General features: G+C 47.4%; 1 protein-coding gene across 6 annotated transcripts in view; it reads right to left on the bottom strand.

Annotated features, from left to right (window-relative positions):
- Nucleotides 1-21,494, bottom strand: part of LARGE1 (LARGE xylosyl- and glucuronyltransferase 1) — a 529,018-nt gene that overhangs the window by 277,180 nt on the left and 230,344 nt on the right. For all 6 annotated transcript variants that reach the window (XM_087448983.1, XM_087448982.1, XM_087448981.1 and 3 more), the window contains 2 exons: nt 17,512-17,813; nt 706-788 (listed from right to left, as the gene is read on the bottom strand). In XM_087448983.1, the coding sequence (XP_087305109.1) occupies nt 706-788; nt 17,512-17,813 (385 nt within the window). The remainder of the gene's footprint in view (nt 1-705; nt 789-17,511; nt 17,814-21,494) is intronic.

Here is a 21,494-nt window from a genome sequence, read left to right as displayed (position 1 = left end):
TTGCTAGGACTGCCACAACAAAATACCATGGGTGGCTTAAGACTGGGTGGCTTAAACAATAATAATTTATTTTCCCACAGTTCTAGAAGTCCAAATCAAGGTGTCCGCAGGACTCGTTTCTCCTGAGGCCTCTCATCTTGGTTTGCCACCTTCTCCCTGTGTCCTCACATGGTCTTTTCTCCATGTGAGTCTGTGTCCTAATCTCCTCTTCTTATAAGGACACCAGTCACACTGGATTAGGGCCAACCCACATGACTTCATTTTAATTGAATTACCTCTTTAAAGGCCCATTTTCGAAACGCAGTCACATCCTGAGGTCCTGCGGGTTAGAACTCCAACAGATATATTTTTGGGGGACACAATTCAGTCCGTAACACAACCTGTCAACAGGATTGTGTAAACAGGGGTCTGGTGACTGCCAGGCAAGGGAAACCAATGAAGAAAACCGAAGCATCAAATTTGGGGTGTCCTTGAAGGTCCTTTTACATCTAAGCGCTGCAATTCTTAACATTGCCAGACAGCACCTAATCGCTGCTGTTAAACATTATTATCACAATAATCTCCCCAGGGTTTCAGACAAAAATCACATTTTCATGGCACCTTAAATGACTGATGAGAAATGTAGTTCTTATTTAACCGTTCCCCAAGGAAACACAGGCAGGCAGTCACATGCACGCGCCCGCAGAGCGTGACAGTCGTGCTCACCTGTGAAACAGAACAGACTTGACCAAGGTGACGACATCCCGGCTTGCATTATATCCGGCACACACGATAGCAACGTGGATTGTCTAGGAAGCAAAGAAAACAGGATGAGCAGTTGACAGACAGAAGAAGGCCTTCCCAGTACTTCCAACCACATGAGAAAGAAAAACCGCCCTTCCTTCTTGTTGGGATCGTTAGAAAACAAAGGGCATAGCCTGCAGCTGTGGAAAATGACTCGAGACAGTTTTATTAAGGCCTTTTTAATCGGTTTATGGAGCTATCATCATTTGGAATCCATTAAGGCTCTTTTCAATTACATTTTGGGGACGAAAGAAATGGCGATTGGCTCAAACAGGCAAACAGTGAGTCCCCTTCCCCCAAGCTGGGAGACAATGACAACTGGTAACGAGAGAGAAGAAAGAAAGACGCCCTGAAAGGATGAACTGACAATCAGGGATCTCAGCCTGAGAAGTTACGGCTCAGAGAGTTCGGGAAATATTCTCACAAGATGTCTCAGGTTAGGGGCAACCTGATAACAGGGCAAAGGGACCAACGAACACCTGCGGGCCCCACGGGGATATCACTCAAAGGATTGAAGATGGCAGAACTGAAGGGAACCTGATGGGTCATCTCATCTCAGCGGTCAAGAGCACGCACGACAGACATGAATCCTGGCTCCATCCTTTAACCCAGGTGACCTGGGTAAGTTGCACCATCAGGTAATTCACTGTAACATAAGGGCCATGACACATGTCCTGCAGGATGTCATGGGGTACATGAGGGAATGATGCCAAGAGCGGAATATGATGCTCGGCACACTGCACTCCAATCATAGCAAAAATGTCCTCGAGAGCTCAGCTTCCCAAATGGGGTGCCTTGGTGCCTTGGTGTGCCATGAATGAATTCCAGGTGATGATGATACTCGTCTCCTCAAGCGAGATCTCAAGGCTACCAGGCAAGGCTGGCCCCCTCAGGTACCCTCTGCTGACAGCAACTTTTCCTATTTACATCCTTGTGCCATATAATTTTCTCAATGTATGCCACGACCTGACAAACATTGGAAAGTACTGCTCTAAGGCATCCCATACAGGAAGTCACCTAGCCTCTCTCAAAACAGCTAGATGGATAGAGGGTTCACACCTCTCGATACTGTCCCTTTTACTAAAGCACAGCCATCCTGGAATGGAAACCTACCTCCTAACACGCACTCCAGCCTTGTTCTGTCCTGGGAGTACTGCAGAACAAATACGTGCCCCACAGCACCCAAGACTGAAATTAAAGAAACGGTTCTTGGTAGATGCTTCTTCATTTTCAGAACTACTCACAGCACTTCCTTCCATGGCATGCCTTCCAGACCCCCCATATTCCAATCACCCACTTCCAAATGCAGTTCAGATATCCTGGTCACTCCCATACAGGCATCCAGGACAATGACCTCTGGTTCTCAGGCCTACTTCACCACCCCACCTGCTGATACCACCAAGGGAAATTTAACCATCTCGGGAATGAACCATCCAACAGCCTTGAATGCACATCTATGACCTTTTCAATTCCAATGGCCTTCACTCTACCTTGGACACCCACTCTCAGTGCTAGAAGCTGGACCTCAGCTTCATCTAGATCCTGATTATCTCAGAAATGCTGAAGTCATGGGCTCGTCACACCTGCAGGATTCTCAGAGCCTCACACACACTACATGTGCTCCTCATCCTCAAGGAGAGTCCCATTCTGCCCTATCGGCCCCACCTTGCCACTGCCTCCCTGAACCATCGTCTCTCTACTCTCAGCCCCCTTTCGTGTTCAGCCTTCACACTCAATATGCAAGCCCCCACCCCTGGATCAGGGTTACAGGGTCTCTCCACTGCTCTTGTACCTGGGGGTCAAGAAAGAAGATGAGGGGACATGAAAGAGAAGAAGAGCTAATATTTATTGAGCAAATTACTACATTCCACATACTGTGCTAGATGGATAGAGGGTTCACACCTCTCGATACTGTCCCTTTTACTAAAGCACAGCCATCCTGGAATGGAAGTGTAAGTGCTTAGCACTTTACACAGATTATGAGATCTCAGCCTCACAGCTGTATGAGACACGAACAGTGTTACTATCTCAATACTATAGATCGTAAAACTCAGGCTTAGAGAGCTGGGATTCAAATTCTGGAACAGAGATTCTTAACCCTGGTGAGGCATCAGAAACACCCAAAAGATTTTTAAGAAGTACGCTGTGCCCCAGTCCCACCTCAGACCAATTAATTCACCATCTCTGATGCCCAGGACCTTAAAATACTCTGCTGGAAGGCAGTGGCTCCCAACACGGGATAATTCAGTCCTCAGCCCTGCTCAGAATATTTGAGAATGTCTGGAGTCACTTCTGGTGGTCACTCCTGGGGGTGGGCAGGGCTGCTGGCATCTGGTGGGTAGAGGCCAGGGATGCTGCTCAACATCCTACAATGCACGGGGCAGCCCCACAACAAAGCATGATTCTGCCCCAAAAGTCAAGAGGGCTGCTGTGACAGAATCCCGTTTTTAGGAAGAAGAAAAGGGGTGCGGGGAAGTTCGGATCCTCACGAGACTAATGCTACCTCTTTTCAGTCTAATTTATGCATATTTTAATTTGCCCACCTGTCAAATGAAGACTTCATCGCTTATCTCTGGCTAACATCTCCAAAAGACTCAGGATGAAAGACTGTAATGCGGATGCAACTGTCACTGTTTAAATCATGAAGGAAATGAATAGAAAAATGCCCACGCACGAGAGACAGAACCAGGATGGGGACAAGAATGGCTGAAAACAAGCTGAATCAGGCTCTTTGGAATCGCAAATATTTAAACACGCGGCCTCCGAGATATCAAACTTTGTCTCGCCTTCAGGGTTCAGGGACTTTTTTAAATGGGCCCATTAAATGTAAGCATAGGCGCGCACATTCTCAAACATTTTACATAATTTTCCAATCTCTTTAGTTTCATCCAATACACCTGCCACCATGAATAAATTCCTCATCTGGAGCCACCGCAGCAGGGCCCTGCTGCCCAGGAGAGCAGAGAATCGGAGCGTCGGGAATATGCTCTTGGAAGAGCTTGGGGTGGTCCCAATTTTGAGGGTGCAGAAGTGAAGAGGAGTGGGGGTGGGGGTGGGGTAGGCATGAGGAGAGTAGGGGACAGGGGTGAATGCTCCTTGAAGGGAAGCATCACAAAAATGGCCTCACCATAACTTTCCGTTTTGAAGCTATGAAGCCCAGGTTTTCAAGTTTCTCAGTGTGGTGGCTTAAAGATGGCCACAGCTACTTGGACATTCCTCCCACCAAAGGGAAGGGTCTGAGTACTAGATTCCGTGACCAGCGGCCCTCTCACGAAGCCTTCCTCTCTATACTTCATAGATGTCGTACCTGCCTTTATTGGTGGCAAAGCCTGGATGCAGAGGATGTGATGTTCTTATCTGCTCCTGCAGACTCACTCACTACCCTTCTCCACCTTGCTCTGTGCCCCAAGGGCATGACCTTTATAGACCAAATTAACTGGGCTCCTACTGCTTCTGGCTTCTGGTTGAGTTTGGTCAATGGGAAGCCCTAGCGGGAGTCCTGAGGGCGGGAGGAAGGAGAGGTCAGATGCTCCCAGCTCCTGTTAGGCGCCCTCTCCTATGCTTCCCGTTCTTGCTGGGTTCCATACGGCCTCCCACCTCCCACTCCTTCAGGCACAGGGGTTGTAGCCACTCCTCCTGGGAGCTTCTCCCCCCTCGTCGGTCCCCTTAACCCTGCCCATGCCTTTGGCCGCCATCAAACCCTTTCCACCTCTTTTGAACGTGCCACCCGTTTCCTGCCAGGACCTGACCAACTCCGGTGACCCTTCCTCAACCTCCATTTGTCCTGGTGGCTGGAAGGGAAGCCAAGAAGACTCGGCAGCATTCACAGATATATTGCTGACCCCTAAAGTGATATAAGGCAGGAGGGCACCAATGTCACAAATTCGAGAATGTATCAATTGTATTTATAAATTTTAAGGAGCTTGACAAAGTTCTCAGACACAGGGACCGGGAGGCTTTTTCTAAAGCAGCCCCTAAAGCTTCCTGCTCATCTCTGGTCCTGAAGATGGTGCTCAGAACACCCTGCCTGTCTGCAAGCTACACCTGAACAGACAGGTAAGAGAGTGCCACCACTGTGAACTGGGGTTCATTCCCGATGCACTGAAGTCGAGTGAGGGACCTGCACTTTTAGGACCTGCAGCAAGGATTCAGGCGTGACATGAGTGTTTCTGGAGTTTCCAATGTACCAGGCACTGCGCTGGCCTCAGAGGACGGAAAGGTAAACCAGTCCTCATCCCCCAGGGTCAAGTGAAGAGGGAGAAAGATGGCTAAGCAGACAGTCCCATCAGAGACTATCAAGTCTCCTATGATGGCAAGCTCGGTGTCCTTGCCACCTGCAGCAGCCTGCATCAGCAAGACCAAGAGGATGCAGGGAGAGCTTCCGGGAGGAGAGGGCGTTCCAGTGACTAGACCAGGGCGTCACTCCTGACATTCAGGGCCAGCTGGGGTTTGTAACTCTGTACTTGCCAGCCTTCATGAGAACCCGAAAAAGAAAGTTCTCCATGTTCTGCACCCTTTTCCCAACCCAGGAAAGATCCCCATAGGGTTGTTTTCTCCTATATGGATGCAGGGAAGAAATTATTGTTGTCCCAGAAGAAACTCAGACCAAACTAAGGACGGCAGGCAAGCTGTGGCCCTGGCAGAAATAATCAGCACTCCGCCCAGCCCTGCATCCCCCAACAATACCATTAGCAGTGACCCAGAAGGCCTGGTGCTCCCTTCAGGGCATTCTGCCTGGGGGCACAATTTACTGAAAGCACCTCATATCAGGGAGACTGCAGGAGAGAGAGGGAAAACAGATTCCACCACTGGCATCTGATGTGCTATGAGAAGTCAGGCTCAGCCCTGATTGTGGACTGCAGCTGCAGACTCCTGTATTGGGAGCAGGCGTCGGGGAGGCAGGGCCTCCCAGAGGACAGATGCTACCCTGGCGGCCAGGGAGAAACACACAGCTGGGGGCAGAAGTAGAGGCGGGTTAGTGGGGAAAACCCGACAAGAATGAAGAGACCTGGGTTTGAGCTGCAACTTCAAAGCCAAGTAACTGTGTGACCTTGGGCCAGTCACTTAACGTCCCTGAACCTCACTGGCTTGTCTGTAAAATGGAGGTAAATATGGGCGCTCTGGGGGTTGCTGTGGGGATCAGACAAACGAGTGCAAGAAGGTGCACCTAATGAACTGATGCTTATTCATGTTTACGGAATGCATAAACTGCATAAGGAGAAGCATCTCCCTGCTTTAACGTCCTCATCTGTAAAACAGGGACATAATCCTACTCACCCTCAAGGGCTGTTGAGGATGAGGGGTAAGTGGCTCTCAAACTCAAACGTGCATCAGAATCCCTGGAGGGCTTGTTATAAAACAGAGGGCCAGCCCCTCCCCAAGAGCATCTGATTCAGGAAGTTTGGTGCAGGGGCCGGGGGACTGCCTGCACCCAGGTGATGCTGATGCTGGTCCAGGGACCACACTTTGAGAACCACTGCTCTATCTAAGCACTTTGAGGAGTGTCTCTGGTAAAAACTCAATGGATGTTAGCTGTGACTATGTTGACAGAGCATGAGCAATGTTCACAGAATATTTCCAATGGAGAGCAGCACTTCTCCTTCATTTGTACAAAACAAGTAAAGGCAACACTCACCCTCCAGCCACCCTCAATCTCCGCGGGCCTTGAAACTCACAACTCTTCCAGGATGAAGGAAAGACAAAGGGAGAAGAAAATGGGATGCAGGCTTCTACTGTGCAAAGAGCAAAGCCCTGGAAATCAGGAGAGCTGGATGGTAGCCCCAGCTCTGCCTCTGGCCAGCTCAGTGACTTCGGGCAAGTTACTTAACCTCTCTGGTCATCAGCGACTCCTCTATAAAAGGAAGGGTTTAGAATTTTTATATACAGAGTTTTCCTGACATCCACAGTTTTCCAAAATTCAAGAGGAAGAAAGTGAGACACAGAATGGTTAGGTAACTTGCCCAAGGTCTCATGGCTCAGCCCGTCAGTGGCAAGGAAAGGGGTTGAATTCAGAGTCCTGCCATTGAATCCACACTACCCCGCCTCAATAAAAGAGAACTATTAAAATAAAAAAAGTATTGCTCACATGCCATCTAAAATCATCTTATAAACCTTCAGGGCAGCTCTACTTTCTTGGGAAATCACTGATCTGTTTGTTCTCAATACTGAACCACGGACACACAAGACAAAATTACTCAACCCTGTAGAAAACAGAAGTAGACGTTTCCTAACTATAATAGAAGCCAAAACATCAGGGGCTCAGCAAGGACAGGGAGAGTCTCAGGGGCGACAGGCGTGAGGACAGCAAAGGCCAAACCTCCAGGTGACCCCAAGTGCCTCCTCCACAGTCAAGGCTTAGTAAGTGGACAGCGGATGAATGAACCGTCCAGCATTCTCCATCCCTCATAGTCCTGGCCTGCTTTAGGACTGATTTTCTTCTGTTATCAAGAAAATAGAAACCTGACGAATCAGAAACCCAGATGTTTCATGGAGACACATGAAAGGGTGACACTGATTTAGGGGTGGGTCAACAGAAGTTTAATTGATCAGCTAGACCCATGTTTGGGGCAGGTAGGTTGTCTAAATACGGCCCGATGCTCACCCATCACAGTTGGCATGTGAAACACTCTGACCCAGAGGGCCTCTGGATGACCTGCCTGACCCAAAAGGTCTACACACATAGCCAAACATTTGACCATTCTACAAATGTGGATTGAGCGCCTACTATGTGCCAGGCTCAACTGTAGGTGCTGGGGATACAGCAGTGACCAAATAAGACCAAATCCTTGTCCCCTACATGGGAGCTGATATTCTAGCTGAGGACACAGAAAATAAACAGGCAAACAAACAAATGTATATATAATTAAAATACGGGGCTGGCCCCGCGGCTTAGCGGTTAAGTGCCCGCGCTCTGCTGCTGGCAGCCAGGGTTCCGATCCCGGATGCGCAACGACACACCACTTCTCTGGCCATGCTGAGGCCACAGCCCACATACAGCAACTAGAAGGATGTGAAACTATGATGTACAACTATCTACTGGGGCTTTGGGGGAAAAAATAAATAAATAATAATTAAAATACAGAGGGGCCGGCCCCCTGGCGCAAGCGGTTAAGTGTGCGTGATCCGCTGCAGCGGCCTGGGGTTCACCGGTTCGGATCCTGGGCGCGCACCGACGCACCACTTGTCAAGCCATGCTGTGGCGGTGTCCCATATAAAGTGGAGGAAGATGGGCACGGATATTAGCCCAGGGCCAGTCTTCCTCAGCAAAAATAAATAAATAAATAAAATACAGAGAATGCTGGATGACGATAAGTCTAGGATGAAAAATCAAGCAGGGCAAGAAGAGGGGCGTGTATATGGGTGGGTAATGAGTAGGGCTAAGATCTTTAAGTGGGGTTGTCTGGGCAGCCATCACTGAGAAGGTGACACTGGAGCAAAACTCTGAAGCAGGTGAGGGAACGGGCCTTTCAGGTATCCAGCAGAGCGCTCCGGGCAGTGGGAAGAACCCTGACATACAAGGTGGGCCAGTGTGCTTAAGGAACAGGGAGTGGCTACCTGAAAAAGCAGCAGCAACAGGAGGAAAACTGGGGGGTGAGACCACAGAGGGTACGTGAGGTGGACCCTCTAGAGCTCACAGGCACTCGTAAGAACTTGGCTTTTCGTGTGTGTGAGGAGAGAAGCCACTGGAGGGCTCAGAGCTGACATTTATATTTTATATATAATATAAGCTAACATATTTTAAAAGGATCACTCCAGCTGCCAGTTAAGAAGAGATTCTGTGTGTGTGTGTGTGTGTGTGTGTGTGTGTGCGCACGCGTGTGGGGGGCAGGGGAGCAAGCAAGGAAGCTGGAAGCAAAAAGAACACTCAGGAAGCTGCTGCAATAACCCAAGTGTGGTGGACGCTGTGACACACTGTCCAAATGCCCCTTCGATGAGGTACGTGTTGCCCCGGTTGCTAGGAGCGGTCGGCAGGCAGCCCTGAGCTCCCAGACCTTCAGGAAGTGCCCTGCTGCAAAAAGCGACCTTTCCGAGGTCAGCCCCTTCCTGGGGTGGCCACATCCAAAGACCCCCACAGCATCCTTAGGTGCTGGCCCCACGGACACGCCTTCACAGACAGTCTACACGTGAAACTCCCTCTCAGGGTGTGCTTCACAGCACACTAAGTCAGAGGTGACATGGGACAGGGAGGCAGTGGTGGAGGGGAGAAATGGCCAGATGGTGTATATGTTCAAAGTCCTTTGTGATCAGTTCACAGTCAGATTGTCCAGTGGAAGAAGCAGAATATTACATGTATTAAGATTTACAACCTGTGGCGAGGATATGGAAAAATTAGAACCTTTGTGCAGTCTTGCTGGGACTGTAAAATGGTGTAGCCACTATGGAATAGAGTATGGCAGTTCCTGGAAAATTTAAAACAGAGTTATCACATGATCCAGCAATTCCACTTCTGGGTATCCCAAAGACCTGACAGCAGGATCTCAAAGAGATATTTACGCATCCACGTTCATAGCAGCACTATCCACAACAGCCAAGAGGCAGAAGCAACCCAAGTGTTCACTGTCAGATGAAGGGGTAAACAAAATGTGGTAGATACATACAATGGAGTATTATTCAGCCTTAAAAAGGAAGGAAATTCTGACACATGCTACAACGTGGATAAACTTTGAGGACATTACGTTAAGTGAAATAAGCCAGTCATAAAAAGACAAATACTGCATGATCCCACTTCTATGAGGTATCTAAAGTAAATAAATTAATAGAAACAGAAAGTTGAGCGTGTGGGGAGGGGGACTTGGAGAGTTGTTTAATGGGTACAGAGTTTCAGTTTTGCAAGATGAGCAGGTTCTGGAGATCTGTTGCACAACAATGTGAATATACTTAACACTACTTAACTGTACATTTATAAATGGTTAAGAGGGGGGCCAGCCCCATGGCCTAGTGGTTAAGTTCGGCACGTTCCACTTCAGCAGCCCCAGTTTAGTTCCCAGGCATGGACCTACACTGCTCATCAGCAGCCATGCTGTGACAGCGACCCACACAGAAAATAGAGGAAGATTTGCAGAGATGTTAGCTCAGGGCAAAGATTCCTCAAGTAAAAAGAGGAAGACTGGCAACAGATGTTAGCTCAGGGCAAATCTTCCTCAGCCAAAAAAAAAAAAAAAAGGTTACGAGAGTAAATTTCATGTTATGCAGGGTTTTTTCTTTTTTCACCACAATTAACAAAAAAAGACTTACAACCAGGTTCTGCACTAGATGGCCTCACTAAGCCTGAGCTTCCCTATCTATAAAATTAGGATGATTGAAACAATTTCACGAGCCAGCCCTGATGGCCTAGTGGTTAAAGTTCGGTACACTCCACTTCGGCAGTCAGGGTTCGGTTCCTGGGCACAGAACCACACCAGTCGTCTGTCAGTAGCCGTGCTGTGGTGGCAGCTCACATAGAAGAACTAGAAGGACTTACAACTGGAATATACAACTATGTACTGGAGCTTTTGGGAGGGGAAAAAAAAGAGAGAAGAAGATTGGCAACAGATGTTAGCTCAGGGCAAATCTTTCCCAGGTAAAAAAAAAAATGATTTCATGAGCTAACATATGTAAAGTGCAGTGTCTGGCACCTCATACTGGCACAATAAATAAGAGCAGACATGATTAGTATCATTACCATCGGCAGCCCTGCCCCCTTCTTTCATGCTGCCCATGCCAAGATCAAGCTGGATGACCCACTAAGCTTTCTTGCTTCCACAATGTACCCTCGGTCTAGGATGCCCTGGCACTTCACCTCACCTATTAAACTGCTCCCCAGCTTTCAAGATATAACACCACCTCTTGGGACCTCAGTTTCCTCATCTATTAAAAAGGAGTAAGAAATGTGTCAACTCATAGGGTTGCACAGATTAACTGAGATGATTCACGTAGAGGGCTGAGAGCCTAGCATTCTATAAGTAGTAGATATGTATCAGCAATTATTATTTATTATTATTATTACTATTAAGAAAGTTTATAGTACGCTGACGGCTCTACATTCAAGACCTTGAGACTTAAATATTCTCTAAAGTCAAGCACCAGGTTCTTTCCTTCTGGCCTCACTCCTACTCCCCTTCAAGCAAGAGTTGGGATAGTCTTTCCCCCATTGCTGAAAGGAGGGCTTTCAAAGCTGCCCAATTTCCTCTGCTCTGTCAAATGTTGGCACTGCCTTTATCCTCTTTCAATACAAGAAGGGAAAAGACACAGGAATGAGAAGATGAGCCACTAGAACCATTATATGGCCTGCAGTAACCTTAGACAAGACCTTTTCGTCTTCTCCGCTTTAGTTTCATCATCTTTAAAATGAGAGAGTTGCATCTTTATTTGTTGTTCTTAATGGCACATTTTCAAAAATGTATTTTACAAGAGAATGCAATATATAAAGCAGATCAAGGCAGGCCTGCTCCGGGGTAAGGATAGACAGGAGGCTGCCAGAGAGAGGGCACCTTGCCATGGCCATGGCCGTGGTGTGGTGTGGTGTGGTAGCCAGCCTCCAAGACGGTGCCCAAAGACCCCCTTCAGCTTGTGGAGCCCTTGTGGAGCCTCCCCTACATTCTATCAGCATCAGTCTGGATGACCACAGAACTTGGCAGAAGCAATGGTATACGACATCCAAGCCTAGGTCATAAAGAAGACTGTAGTTTCTGCCTTGTTCTGCTGGATCACTTACTCTGGGGAAAGCTAGCTGCCGCACTGTGAGAACGCTCAAGCAGTCCTGCAGACCTGAGGCCCCAGCCATGCCAGTGACCCATCGTGGAGGCAGATCTCCGGTCCCAATCAAGCCCACAGCTGACTGCAGCTCTAGCAGACACCTTAACTGCAACCTCATGAGAGATCTAGAGCCACAATCCCCAACTAAGCTGCTCCCAGATTCCTGATTTTCAGAAACTGTGTGAGATAATAAGTGCTTGTAACTGTTTTAAGCCATTAAGTTTTGGGGACAGCTTGCTCTGAAGCAATAATTAACTAATAGACTCAGGGAGAGCACTTAAGATATCAACTTGGGAGCTCGGGCTCCCTGAAAATCACTGCAGAAGGAGATCCTATCAGGTTGCTTCCAGCTATTTCATTCCTAATTTCAGGGCCTGACATTTAGGGAGATATTTTAGTGGATGTACGTCCTTGAAGGAGCCCCAAAGATAACATACGAAGCTAACGACATGTGACACCAGATGCTGCCGCAGTATCTTCCAACAGCAACGTGGTATGCGGGAAGATGGCAGGCAAACCCCTCCACTGCCAAGTTATCATGTAAAGTCCTTAACGATGAAATAAAAACAAGGGGAAAAAACAGATCAAAATATCTTGGGGTTAGGTAGGGGCCCAGAAAATGCAGGTGAGAGATGTCGAGTTGTATAAACATAACACCCAAAGCAAAATGGTAAATCCCTACTGAGCTAACCAACGTGGCCACAATCTGGACAACAATCTAAAACAACCCAACTTCTTTTAGAGGAACAGACAGATCCTTGTTTAGATCTACTGAGGAATGATTACCCTCACAGAGCTGCTATAGGCCCCAACGTGAAAGATGACCCCATATCATGACTGGTCACCCTGAAGCCTTCTGAGGTGAACAACCTTCCAGGCACAGAATAAAGACTGGGGCTCAGACTCAGCAGCTGATGGAGTGTGGGTCCCAGTAGCTAAAATTCACAGAGTGTTTGGCACAGTGGTTCAGAGAACAGGTTCTGGAAGCAAACTGCCTAGGTTTAAATGAGAGCTCCACCTCTTCCTGGCAGTGTGACTTTGAAATAATTATTTAACCTTTCCTGGCAGTAGTTTTCTAACCTGTAAAATGAAGAAAGTATGTTGTCTGGATTAAATGAGATATTTTATGTAAGTTTGATCATAGTGTTGCATACACTTTAAGGGCTGAGTACATGATAATTTTTATTACTGTTACATTACTACTGAGAGATGAAGTTCAAGGCTTAGAGTTCAAGGAGTAGAAGCAAAGAGAGATACTTCTTTAAAGGGTGGTCTGACATCAGAGAGTACCATTCACCAAAATTTCCACGATAATAATATCAATTGTGGACGTTTTAAAGTATATATCCACAAAGTCTTTGACATTCCTCCCATTGAGAGATGGGGTGTATGTTCCTTCCCCCTTCAAAGTGGGTAGGCTTTTGTGACTGTTTCAACTAATAGACTACACTATCAGCAGAAGTGACACTATGTGACTTCTGAGCCAGGTCATAAAAAGTGCTTCTGTTCTGCCTTGCTTGCTGGAATACTTGTACTTAAAGCTTACAGCTGCCATGGACGCATAGAGCCGCCATGTTGTGAGGAAGCCCAGTCTAGCCACGCAGAGAGACCACAGGGAGAAGCCCTGAGTCTACAGTAAGAAGAGAGATGCTGGGCCAGTGCCCACTGCTCCAGCCCTGCAGTGTTCCAGCTCCAGCCAACAACTAATTGTATGAGGGCCCCCAAACCACAACTGTCCAGCTCAGCCCTTCCTGACTCCCAGACCCACAGAGACCATGAGAGCTGACAAAATCATTGGTATTGTTTTAAGCCCTCACATTTAGGTGATTTATTAGGCAGCAACAGAGAACTGGAATCTCCACAGTAAGCACATGAGACCCTCACACAGTTAGCTTCCCACCCACTATCTCATTTCATCCTCCCAATTGCAATGCGAAAAACATATTACTATTCTCGTTTTGTAATGATGAAACAGACTCCAAGACGGTAACTGAATTGCCCAAGGTCACATCACTAGTGAGTAGCAAAGCAAAGATTCCTGGTCAGGAACTCTGACTCTAGTTGCAGTGAATTTTCTCCTGTACCATAGCTGACCCCCAGAATAGACCAGAACCAGAAATGCCAGCAAAATACAAATATCTGTGCACACATAGGCCCAAGTGGAGATCAAAGAGGATCATTCTGCTCCAAGTCCCAAGGCACACAGACACCAGTCCCCTGACAACAGAAACACTCAAGAATAACATGAGCGGCCACTGGAAGGCCATGTAATAAGGGAATGATAAGAGGGCATGACGACTGGCGAGAGCCCATTGCTTCTATCACCAGATACCTCAGCTGACATCCTGGGCATCGGTACAGAAGAGTCTTCAGACATACTTGTCACACCCCAGAGAAGTTTCAGCACAACAAGCGATGATGGCAACGTCCTTGGTTACAAAACCCTGCACTCTGACAGCGCATCAGGAGCAGCTATAGCACTTGTAGCCGCCAAGTGTCATGATGAAGGGAGGCTTCTATTTTGACTCCACTGACTGACACTTCTGGTTTGCCTCTATGGCTTTTTCTCTAAAATCTTTCAAGACACCATGTGATGGGGATAGAGGAAGAATACTGCTAATGCGGATGAAGCCAGTATCTCAATGTAAATGTGCACCCAGGGTAGACCACATTGAAATAATGCCAGCAGATCAAGACTTTCAAATTCATCTACGGAAGCTGTTAACAGGACCGGGGGAATTCTACCAAAAATAACTTTTTAAGGGTCTAAGAAGTAACATCATCAAGAAACATAGAGAAAGAAGAAAACGAATGAAATCTAGTTCTCAGGTGCAAGTCAAAAGAATAAAACTAAGTTACAGTTTTCTTTATTCCTATATTGCTATATTATCTTTCAAAGAGTACAGAGATAAAGAGAACCCCATCATGTATTTATGTTGCCTTAAAGCAGTGGGTTCCAAACAGTCTCTACTATCTCAGTATCACATGAATAGATTTGTTTAATACCTGTACTCTTGGGACCTACTCCCAGAGATTTGCAATTAGTAGGTCTGGGTGGGTCCCAGGAATATGCATTTTTGATATGTAATTCTAATGCACAGCCAAGTTTGGAAACCACCCAGACAACAGAGAATGTTCACTGTTTATAGTAATATCTGTTTGCTCTAGTAGCAGAACTGCAACATGTTAGCAGAGAACATGGCTTCTGTGAATAAAATCTATCTTTTCCGGGCTCCCTTGCAGCTAAAGGTAGCCCTGCAATGAAGTTCTGCTACCCAGTTGTAAAAGGAACTGAATGTAAAATTTCTAAGACGTGTTCTTTTTTTTTTTTTTTTGGTGAGGAAGATCAGCCCCGAGCTAACATCTGTTGCCAATCCTCCTCTTTTTGCTGAGGAAGATCGGCCCTGAGCTAACAACCGTGCCCATCTTCCTCTATTTTGCATGTGGGATGCCTCCACAGCATGGCTGGATGAGTGGTGCATAGGTCTGCGCCTGGGATCCGAACCCGCGAACCCTGGGCTGCCAAAGTGGAGCATGTGAACTTAACCACTATGCCACTAGGCCAGCCCCTAGATTTCTTAAACATAAAGAGAAAAAAGAGGCAAAGGCATTGTTACTTGGGATTTTTTGATCAATCACAGTGAAACTGAATGCTAATACAACTAACTATCTTAGAGTTTGCCTAAAGTTCTAGTATCCACTGTCACCATTGAAACAGTATGAGGCAGGGACTTGGTTTTAATCCATAATTTACAAACGAGGAAACTGAAACACAGAAAAGTGATATAACTTGCTCAATGCCACATGGCTGTTAAGCTAGGAATGCACCAGGATTTAGACTCACCTCTTCCAGCTTCAAAACCAATAGTCTTTGGCCTACAGTATTGGCAGGGCGCTCGGAGAAGAGCCCTCTTTAGAAATAGGACGCACACCTCTCGGAAAACTGAGAGGGGAAGGAAGCCACTGGCCAGACAGTCTGCAGCAAGCAGAGAAGACCCCTTTTCTCCCTCTGATACACTTGTGTGTCCCCTTTGTTTCCTTTTCCTTTTCTATTTTCCACCTCCTTGATTCTTAGTTCTTTAAGTAGGCCTGAGTCCTAAAAATGTAAATACACTCAAGGAAAAACTTTCCCTCCTCTGGGCCTTCCCACCTGGTTAGCAGGGTTCCATCACCCATTCTAAACTGACACTAGGACCATAACCGGAGAGCAGAGAACCTGCAAGAAATCAAAAAGCCTTCACCCAGGCGAGAAGAGAAGTTCCCCAAATTAGGGCCCTCTCCAGACCAGCCTAGGCCAAGGGAATTTGTTAACATCACTGAGTCCCCATGTTCAAGGATGTAAAATAGAGATGTTCAATAACACGGGCCTCTGGTAATGGTTGTGGAAGATGAAATAAGACTGGGCCTGGCAGGTAGTCAACACCTCCCGACGTTTGTGTTTCTCTATTTGTTTATCATCCCTTCCTCCACGTCCCCCCTCAGATTGTAAGAACCAGAAGAAAGGGGGTTTTGTACCTTTTTGGTTCATTGCTATTAGCCAGCACACAGAACAGTTTGAGATGCAGAACAGAGGCTCAATAAATATTTGTCTAATGAATGAATGAATGAATGAATGAAGACAATGCAGTGCAGCCACTTCCCTGCCCAGGTTCTCTGTGCTCGCCTGACTGACCAACCATCCACGTCCCGAATTCTCTCCTGCTATGACCACGCTCTGCTTCATATTTTTCCTACTCACATGTACATTCCTCATTGGACACCCTCTGTCCACCTTCCTCCACCTCTCCACACGTCACCCAGGCTTGAGAAACCCTACTATCCCCAGGGGCTCTCCCTGACTGTTCCAGTCTAGTCTCCTCACTTACCACTGACCTTCCGAGTCAGAACCTAGTCTGCATCACTCAGTAAGCCCTCTATTCCCCTGTGACACACTGTATAGTGTCACCAATATTAGTAATAATCCCATTCATGTGAACAGCCTATGACAGTTTGCAAAGTCTAAAGTCTGAAGTCTCACATTCTGAGAATGTGGCCAGGAAATGGAACAAATAGGTAATCTCTGTATCGAACTAAAAATAATAAAAATTACCCATAATTGAAAACAAACTATGTTACCAGGCGCTATTTGTGTCTTTACATGGCCATCTCATTTAATTCTCACAGATACTCCAGGAAGCAGGTATTATTTTCTCAGATTTACTGATGAGACGTCTGAAGTTCAGAGAGGTTAGGTAACTTGCTCATGCACTCACAGCAGAAACCGCCAGAGCTGGGGTGTGAACTCAGGCTTGTCAGTGTCTCAAAAGGCCTTGCTCTTCTCTAATTTCTGTCCACAGGAACAGGAAGAAGCAGTTCTGGAGCAAAAATGCATGTGTATGCGTGTGTGTATTCAGTGCATACATGAGCATGAATGCACGAAAGAGGAAGTAGGGGCTATAGGGAGAGGAGCGGGTAAGTTTTCCAAATGCCCAAAGAGTTACTAAGAAAGCAAGCACACTTTCAAAAGGGGGAAATGATATTAAGCTATAAAAGTTCAGATCACCACCTTAGATAAGCACCAAGTCTCTGGTTCTGAATGGCAGAAGCTCATAAAGTGAGAATAAGCGCCAAGGGACCTGCCCATCAGGGCCACAACTCCAGGTGCATCATTCACACTGTAGTCTAAGTAACAGGGGTCCCCAGGATGACAATTGGGTGTAGAAACCCTAAGCATGTTAAAATGAACCGCAAGGCAACCAGCAGCAGGTTCAGTTTGCTCCTCTTAATATGTCTGTGGTGTAGGCCTTCTGATCCCATTTTTCAGATGGCAAAACTGAGGCTCAGAGAGGCTAACTGACTTCTGAGGCCACACAGCAAAGTTAGTGACCCAGCCAGATTCACCCTCAGGCCTGAGTCAAGAACGCCAGCTATTTGCCGGCACGTGGTGGTGCTTCCAGGCGGCATTTGCAAGGGGTGGGGGCGCTCAGGCCCTTGGAGGGTTCCAGGGCTCTTTACCTCGCACTTCTCCACGACCGGCTGCTGCCCACACTCGGAGCTGTTGCCCGCCACGATGCCAGCGCGCAGGCTCTCGCTGTCCCCGGTCCCCTCCTCCATGGAGTAGGTCCTGGAGTGGTTGCCGCGGCGATGGGCGGGGGCCCGGCCCTGGGCCAGGCTGAGCTGCCTGCGGAGGGCGCGGTTCTCCTCCTCCACCTCGCGCACGCGCACCTCCAGGCTCTCGCGCTCCCGCTGGCTGGAGGCCGTGTACCGGGGGCTGTGCGGCTGGGACTCCGGCGGAGACAGGGACACGGGCTTCCCATCTGCGGGCGCAGAGAGACCAGGGGAGAGTTAACCCGGAATGAACCGCACCCAAGCCGCCCACCTCCCCTAGACATCCACTACTACACAGCGAGGCTCTTTTCATAATCCCATGTCTGAGGGACAGCAGATGGAAAGTGAGTCACCAATAAATGCATCCAGACTGAACCGGGAAAAAAGTCAAGAACAGAATGACTTACTGTAGTGATAAAAACTAACATGCTGTCTAGAGAAGACAATCATAATATAATTTTTCCTAATTAAATACACTATCTCCTTTTTCCTACTTGGCATGTTTCTAGGTAGACATTCTTGTTATCAATAAAGCATTATGAATATGAGGAAGGAGTAGGAGGAGGAGGAGGAGATAGAGGAGAATGGAAAAGAGAGGGGAGGGGAGGACGAGGAGGAAGTGGAAGAGAAGGAATAAAAATAAGAAATATTGATAACGCCTAAGTTTATTTAGGTCCTCCTTTGTGAACTCCTATTCATCCTTCAAAACCCTGTTTCTGAGGCATCACCTCCCACAGGAAGTCTTCAATTTGTAGGGAAAATATCCTTTAGCATATTCCAACAGTATTTTGTATATAGCACCATGAAAAGCATGTACCTGACATCCTGTATTTGGTAAATTATTTTCCAAATAAGATGGGGAGTTCAATGAGGACATAGGCGGGTCTTACTATCTTTGTGATAACATATCTTATCTGATACATGCTGGAAGAATGGATGCATGTGTCCATGCCAAGAGTAAAATAATTAAGGGGAACAAGGAAGAAGAAAGTAGTATTACCAATCTCAAAGTTTTCCCAGAAAAACAGATACCATTCAACTGAGCACCAGCAACGCTCCATTTAACAATCATACACAGAGAGGATAAGTAGGTCTCTCAGCATCACACAACCAGAATGTGGTGGTGTCTGAATTCGTACCCAGATCTCTCTTGTGCCTGAGCCTGTACACTCTCTACTTAAATGTAGCTTCATAAGAGGCTATAGAGAGCGCCACGGATTTAAAAAAAAATTTATTAATGTAAAAACTCCATCTCCTAAAGATATTTAGCATACCACCTTGTATACAGCAGGTGCTCAGTGCATGCTTACTATTGAGGAGCCCCAGCAACACAAGACACACCCAACGCTGTCACTCCTCTCCGTTCCCAGGCTGCAGAAATCCCAGGATCCAGCTACATGGCAGCTGCCTCAGAGACTACTGAGGAAAATTCACATCTCTAGAAAACTACCCTCTTATCAGCCACCTGCCAAAAAAACACTCCTCTTTTTCCAGACTTCGAGTTTTTCTCCTTCCTGCCCAGACCCCACTGAGCTTCCAAACCATCCCAGCCAGTCTGTGTGACTCACAAAACTAGAGGATCAAAGCAGGTGATGAATTATATCCTGCAGGTTTCTCCTGTGCTGCCATTCTGCCTGGGGCTTTTGATGTGTCTCTGGGCCTTCACAAACACGACCCTTTTTTTCCCTCTTAATCACCTCAGGGTTAAATGCCTGAGCTCCTGGTCCTCTCCTATCAATGTCACTCACTGAATTCCACTGCCCAGGACTACAGATCAAAGGCCGCGGCCAACCACGTGGGACGTGAAATCACAGGTTGATTAGGGCTGCATTGTCACTGAGCTGGCCAATTACAAGCTCTGATCCAGGCTTTTGAAACCTGTGTCCCTGTTTGGTAAAATCAAATTAGTTCCACAGAGAATGAAAAGGAATAGGCAGCTAACAGCAATTGTGTTTTCTCAAGGGACACAGACCCTTCGAGCGGGGGTGGGAAAAGATGTGCATCTAGCTTCTGGCAGCGGGCAGACTTATGCGTTGTGTCGCGTCTGTTCTGTACCTGCTCGTGCTGGGTAGTTCACGCGGATAACGTCTTAGGTTATCACAGCACAAGCAGATGGCCATCGGTGTCCCCATGATGGATGAGGAAACCGAGACTCGAAAAGCTTAAGCCATGTTCCCACTGTGGTGTGGTGGAACTGGAAACAAGGTCTCCGACTACAGGAGGCCATGCTCCTGTGTCCTTGCACTGAGTTAGAGGTACAGATGCTCTGGGGCCTGAGGGGGGCTTCTTTCTCATGAAAGGATTTTAGAACATCTGCGCAGGAATCCAGGAAGCTCTGGAAGCCCACCCCAGGGGCCCAGAAGCTCCGGAAAATTAACAACAAATGAGACCTGCAAGTTCGTTCTTTGGAGGGGTTACTGAAATGCTCTGAGCTTGTTTTCCCTTCTGTGAGATGGGAGCAGGAATGCTAACCTTGTAAGGGTGATGGGAGGCTAAGTAAGATATGGAAATACAAAGCACGGTGCACCGTGCCTCTCATTGGGAAGCACTCGGTATAAATTAGTTCCTCCAACCCCTTCCCAGTGTGGGGAAGTGGTATCATGGGTAGGATGGGTTGATGATATAAATTAGGGTGTTAGGTGCTGTAAATTTTCTGAACACAGGGCTGTTCTCCGAGTGGTATGTGGGAGCAAGCGGCCAACAAACCTTGGCTTACTTTGATGTGTGACATCTCTGAACCTACTTGCCTTCGGCCTTAGCCTGGTCAAAGTTCATCCAAAGGCAAAAAGGAGGAGCAGGCAGTGTTCCCATGGGGGCTGATCACTTCCTCTAGCTCCTCTCTCGAAAGCCCCACATTTTACATGTTTATAATTCTTTGATTATGTGCTTATCAATAAAGCGGTAGTTATGTAATCCCGAAGCAATTACAATTCCAGGGGTACTGGAGGGGAAATGCTATCAACATCCTTTGTCCATTTCCAACTGGCTTTAGACCCCAAATCGGTTTGACCAAACTTAGCTCTTGCAGGTTTTTTCTCCACTTCACAACTCTATAGATGTGTCACCAATGAAGACACACAAAATAATAAATGCCAGGCCTCCGTGAGGGGAACCCGTGTTGGAAAACGCCACACTCAGGCTGTGCCCCGAGCCTGCCGTGTAAGACTTGCTCAACAGATGGCAGAACTCTAACTGCTGGTTTGCTTGTTTTAAAGGTCCATTATCTTGAGCTGGCCCCTGCCTCTTCCTCAGCGAGTTTCCGCTTCTGAAAGGGAGTATAGTGAGATGTGCCAGGCCCCTCTCAGCTCTAACCTTCCGCGGCCTCATTGTGCAGATGGACCCTGAGTCTTGAACCCGGCTGACCGATCCCAATGCTGCATGGCCAGAGTGGATACAAGTGGGGCCTGCTGCTCTGTCATGTCCACGGCTCATTCCGGTTTTATTCATCCTGACTCTCCCTTTTGTTCCTGGACGACTCTTTGTTCAGCCTTCTCCTAACCCTCTGGGGGTGGGGATGGGGGAGGGGTGGGACAGGGAAAGGCTGTCCCTCTCCGATGCGATCTGCGCTTCTTTGTGATGTCTTATAGGCTCTGGTCTCTCCCAGGAACACTCTCCTAGCTTTGTGTACAGGTCGTCATTATAAAGCCCATCATGTGGAATTTTATGGCCTATGGAAACAACTGTGCCCACACCAGTATTTCTGAAACTATCAGTGGTCAAGAGTTTTTCCCCAAATCCATCCTACATAAAAATTTGGCCCTAATACACGTGCCTAGTACATAGCCTCCCCCGCAGGCAATTCATCACTTGAGTTCAACAAACTGGTCTATACCCTGCTCATCAAGACAAGTCTCCTGACCCCATGCTTCTTGATGCATATCCAATTGCTC

The sequence above is a fragment of the Ceratotherium simum genome, chromosome 25 (genome assembly GCF_057802395.1).
Source record: "Ceratotherium simum simum isolate JZ-2026a chromosome 25, ASM5780239v1, whole genome shotgun sequence".
NCBI classification, from domain to species: Eukaryota; Metazoa; Chordata; class Mammalia; order Perissodactyla; family Rhinocerotidae; genus Ceratotherium; species Ceratotherium simum.
The sequence above is the reverse complement of the archived record's forward strand: the minus strand, read 5'-3'. Positions and strand labels throughout refer to the sequence as shown.